General features: G+C 40.7%; 1 protein-coding gene across 1 annotated transcript in view; it reads right to left on the bottom strand.

The window, feature by feature from the left end:
* Window positions 1–660: 660 nt before the first annotated feature.
* Window positions 661–3,704, bottom strand: part of LOC102212878 (fer-1-like protein 6) — a 14,466-nt gene continuing 11,422 nt past the window's right edge. The window contains exons 10-15 of the mRNA XM_013915326.1: window positions 2,675–2,809; window positions 2,418–2,567; window positions 2,234–2,341; window positions 2,066–2,128; window positions 1,842–1,940; window positions 661–666 (exon numbers count right to left, since the gene is read on the bottom strand). Of these exons, the coding sequence (XP_013770780.1) occupies window positions 661–666; window positions 1,842–1,940; window positions 2,066–2,128; window positions 2,234–2,341; window positions 2,418–2,567; window positions 2,675–2,809 (561 nt within the window). The remainder of the gene's footprint in view (window positions 667–1,841; window positions 1,941–2,065; window positions 2,129–2,233; window positions 2,342–2,417; window positions 2,568–2,674; window positions 2,810–3,704) is intronic.

Below are 3,704 nucleotides of genomic sequence, written 5' to 3' on the forward strand. Positions count from 1 at the left end.
CTGCGGAAAACAAGTTGATTTCCATTTTGTATGAAATCTTGAATTTGTCCTGATGCAGTGAATGTGGAAAGTCTTGTGATTTCTAGGATGTTAGAATTTCAAAAAGCTGCAGCTATAAAACTTGAAAATGATCATGGATTCACTTGAAGACAGCTTGAACATGAATATATGACGGTTGATAACGGCTTGGTTGTTATGTTCTTAGATATGGGTAAATGTTCCTATGTATCAGTGTATATTGTCAGGCAGGCAGGATTGGACCTAAACGCTGAACTCGTAAACGGAAAACAAAACTTTATTAACAGAGAGGCAAAGGGCAATACAAAACTATACTGGGACAAACTAAAACTAACTCACAAGGAGGCACGGGTAAACCACGGGGAAATGGACACAACACCGAGGGACGACGCGACTCAGAACAGAGGGAGATTCTGACATAAATACACAGAAGGTAATGAGGGATGTGGGAACACACGGCGAGCACAGCTGAGGACAATTACGCACAACGAGACAGGAAGGACACGGAACTGAAAATACTGACCCAGTACGCAGACCTTAAACGTAGCACAGGAAGAACACAGAGATGCAGAGAGAGAGGGCACAGAGATAACGGCTGGGGAAACATGGAATAAAACACGAGGGGAAACAAGGCGCAGGAACTCAGAGCTATATGAACACAGATACACAGAGGAAGATACAGGAGCAAAGACACGGGGAGATCTAACAACCAAAAGCTAAACATATCCACCGAGGGACAAGGACTGTAAACTGACAAGGTGGACTCAATACAAAATGACAAAACACAAGGAAAACCGCTGGGTCATAAGACCCAGGATCGTGCCATATGTGTCGCATTTCCCTTTTAGTTTTTGCAAGACTTTAAAGACTTTAAAGGGTCATGTGCTAAATAAAGAAATGTTGTGGAATTTTGTGATAGAAATTAAAAGTAGCCGTGAGATCGAGTAGAACTAAGACTGAAAGTCTCAATGACTGCATGACAGGTCCTGAGATGGTTACGTATCACAAGTACAGTCAGTTGATTATTAAGTATTAATTCAGTTATATAGTTTGTCCAAATATTTTGGAAAAAAAAGTTTATAACTACGACTACATTATTTGTTCTTGAGTAGTCGAGTGATTTTAGTACATTTCAGAGAAAAATGCCAGTCTCTAAAGAGCTGTTGATGGTTACTAAATGAAATAACTTTTTTTACCAAATTGTGTTCTGATTTTAGAAAAAATGTTACAGAAAAAGTGTTTGCATGGTACAGGTGTGCACTCGAGACTTGGCTCCAAAACTTGGACCATGTGCCCTCTTTGTGAACGGAAATAACACGACTTGCTTCGAAATGAAGAATGAATCTGTCAGAAGTTAATTCTCCAGGATTCGGTAGAGGTCACAAACTTGACCTTGCAGCTGAGCTACTTTCTGACTGCGGCATTGGTAGCAGCACTTGGGTCTCACCTGTGTTTACCGTGAAGGTAGTAATGCACGTTAAGTAATTACAGAGTTATTTAAAAAAATAAAGTAAGCAGTGAGTAAAACAATATGATATTAAATGGACAGCAGTCAACCAGATCATGTTGTGTAGTAATGACGTCAAACAGTTTTGTATCTTGTGCTATATTTGCTGATATAAACTGAGATACTATAACCCACACTACACTGTACTGTTTAAAATGGATCGAATTCCTAATTAGTTTACTGAATAATACTGAAAGTCTGAACTTCAATCACATCTTGATTATTTGAAAATCATTGATGCAAAATGAAAATCAGTAGCAGCCCTGGGTAATGGCTGGGCTCCAGTTTTAAAATGTTAGAGATCTGTTTGTCTTACCAGCTCGATGGCATCAACGAGTGTGGTGAAGTTTGGGTTGGACTTGTACTTCTGAATAACAGAAGAGCGTAACGTCTTACCAGCACACTCTATAATGACCTAGAGAAAGGCAGATATTAAGTATTAATATCTGGCAGATATTAACTAAGCATATTGTGATCCTGGACACCAGCATATCAGGTCCTAGAGAGAACACAGGTACATTGTAAAGATTGTGTTTGTACCTGTGGCCTATCCACAGACAGAAGTTGGACTTTCTTCAGTTCCCTCAGACCCCAGAATAATACCTATTGAAAAAATACAGTTTTTATATATTTATTTGGGGGGGTGAGAAAAAAGATAGGGTTACTAGTATCAAATCCAGACACGTGCACACATTCATGTACTCAAACCTCTAGTCTGTAGGTGCTGAGGACAGGCCTGATATATGCAGGAACTGTGTAGATGCCTCCATCTTGTTCCTCTAAGTCTGGCAGACTCTGCTGTTCAGAGTGTGAGATCTACACAATCATAATAGGTCAGGAGTCACTCATGCAATATTATGATGGAGCATGTATGGTTATTTAAAAGACTGACCTGCACCAATTCAAATGCAGCCAGCAATTCTCCCCCTGGCTGGCTGCCACAGTGCAGAGCGTTGTACTGGAGAGTTGGAGGTGTGTAGGGAGCAGAGGACAGACAGACTTCGGGCACTGCCACTGTGGCACCCAGATACTCAGCCTTTCCCTGCACACACCAGAGTGAGCTCAGAGAGGGGAGAGTCAGGCAGGAACATAGCTAAAAATAATAGTTCAAATAACTTGATTGAGTCTTTTATTTGAATTAGGGATTACCAGTGCGTCGTCATCATACACCTCTATGAGGATATGTGGTGGCTCTCGCTGGATATACTGCAAATCTCCACTCAGCAGCAGATGGCTCATTGGCAAACACTGATTCCATGTAGGACTGAGAGTCTGACTGATAATCTGACAACACAGTATCACCAAGCAAATCAGACTTGGACACGACCAGCTTGAAAGCAAACAAAAGCAGCAAATTCTGGAAGTCCAGGAAGGTCCAAGTTGGACCTTCATGGAACAGAACTGCTTTTCCAGCATATCCTCAAATGTTGAGTCAGACTGGGGTACTTGAATTTGACATTTACAATTTGGCAGGGCACATTAACCTACCGAACGAAGCCAACCAGGACATATTGCTGCCATGAAGGAGTATTTATGGCTACAAAGTCCCATACACATCTGTAAAGCACTGTGTGTCCATTTTAAACTTTTAACCGTCTGACCACCATTTGGACATATTATAATGAACCATGTTATCATCTATTACCTAATTATCATCTTTCCACAAATGGAAACACATGTTATAAACAGACAAAATATACTGCTCAAAAATATTAAAGGAATACTTTTTAATCAGTCTCTAGATGCAAACAGCAAATGCCTCTGGGGCTTCATGGTGCCAAATCTGGGACGCTCTACCAATTGCTCTTAGAACTGAAGAAGCTTCTCGGATGACAGGTGAACATCTTCAAGAAACTTAAAGAAGTCTGGTCGCTTTTCTTTCCAAGCTCTTTAGATCGCCACGACCTGCATGATTGAGAACCTTTACAGAACTGTTGCATCGTTTTGATTTCCTTTTATTACTTTGGTGTTTGGGGTCTTTGAAATCAGCCCTCTGTAGGTCGTGGCATCTTGCTGTTACTAACACATTACTCAGTGCATATTAGTGTAGATACCACATTATTTTTCCCTGCGGAGATCTTTTTTCTAAGTGTTCCTTTAATTTTTTTTCCACACACACACACACACACACACACACACACACACACACACACACACACACACACACACACACACACAC

The sequence above is a fragment of the Pundamilia nyererei genome, unplaced genomic scaffold (genome assembly GCF_000239375.1).
Source record: "Pundamilia nyererei isolate P.nyererei 1_Seehausen unplaced genomic scaffold, PunNye1.0 scaffold00287, whole genome shotgun sequence".
Classification (NCBI taxonomy): domain Eukaryota; kingdom Metazoa; phylum Chordata; class Actinopteri; order Cichliformes; family Cichlidae; genus Pundamilia; species Pundamilia nyererei.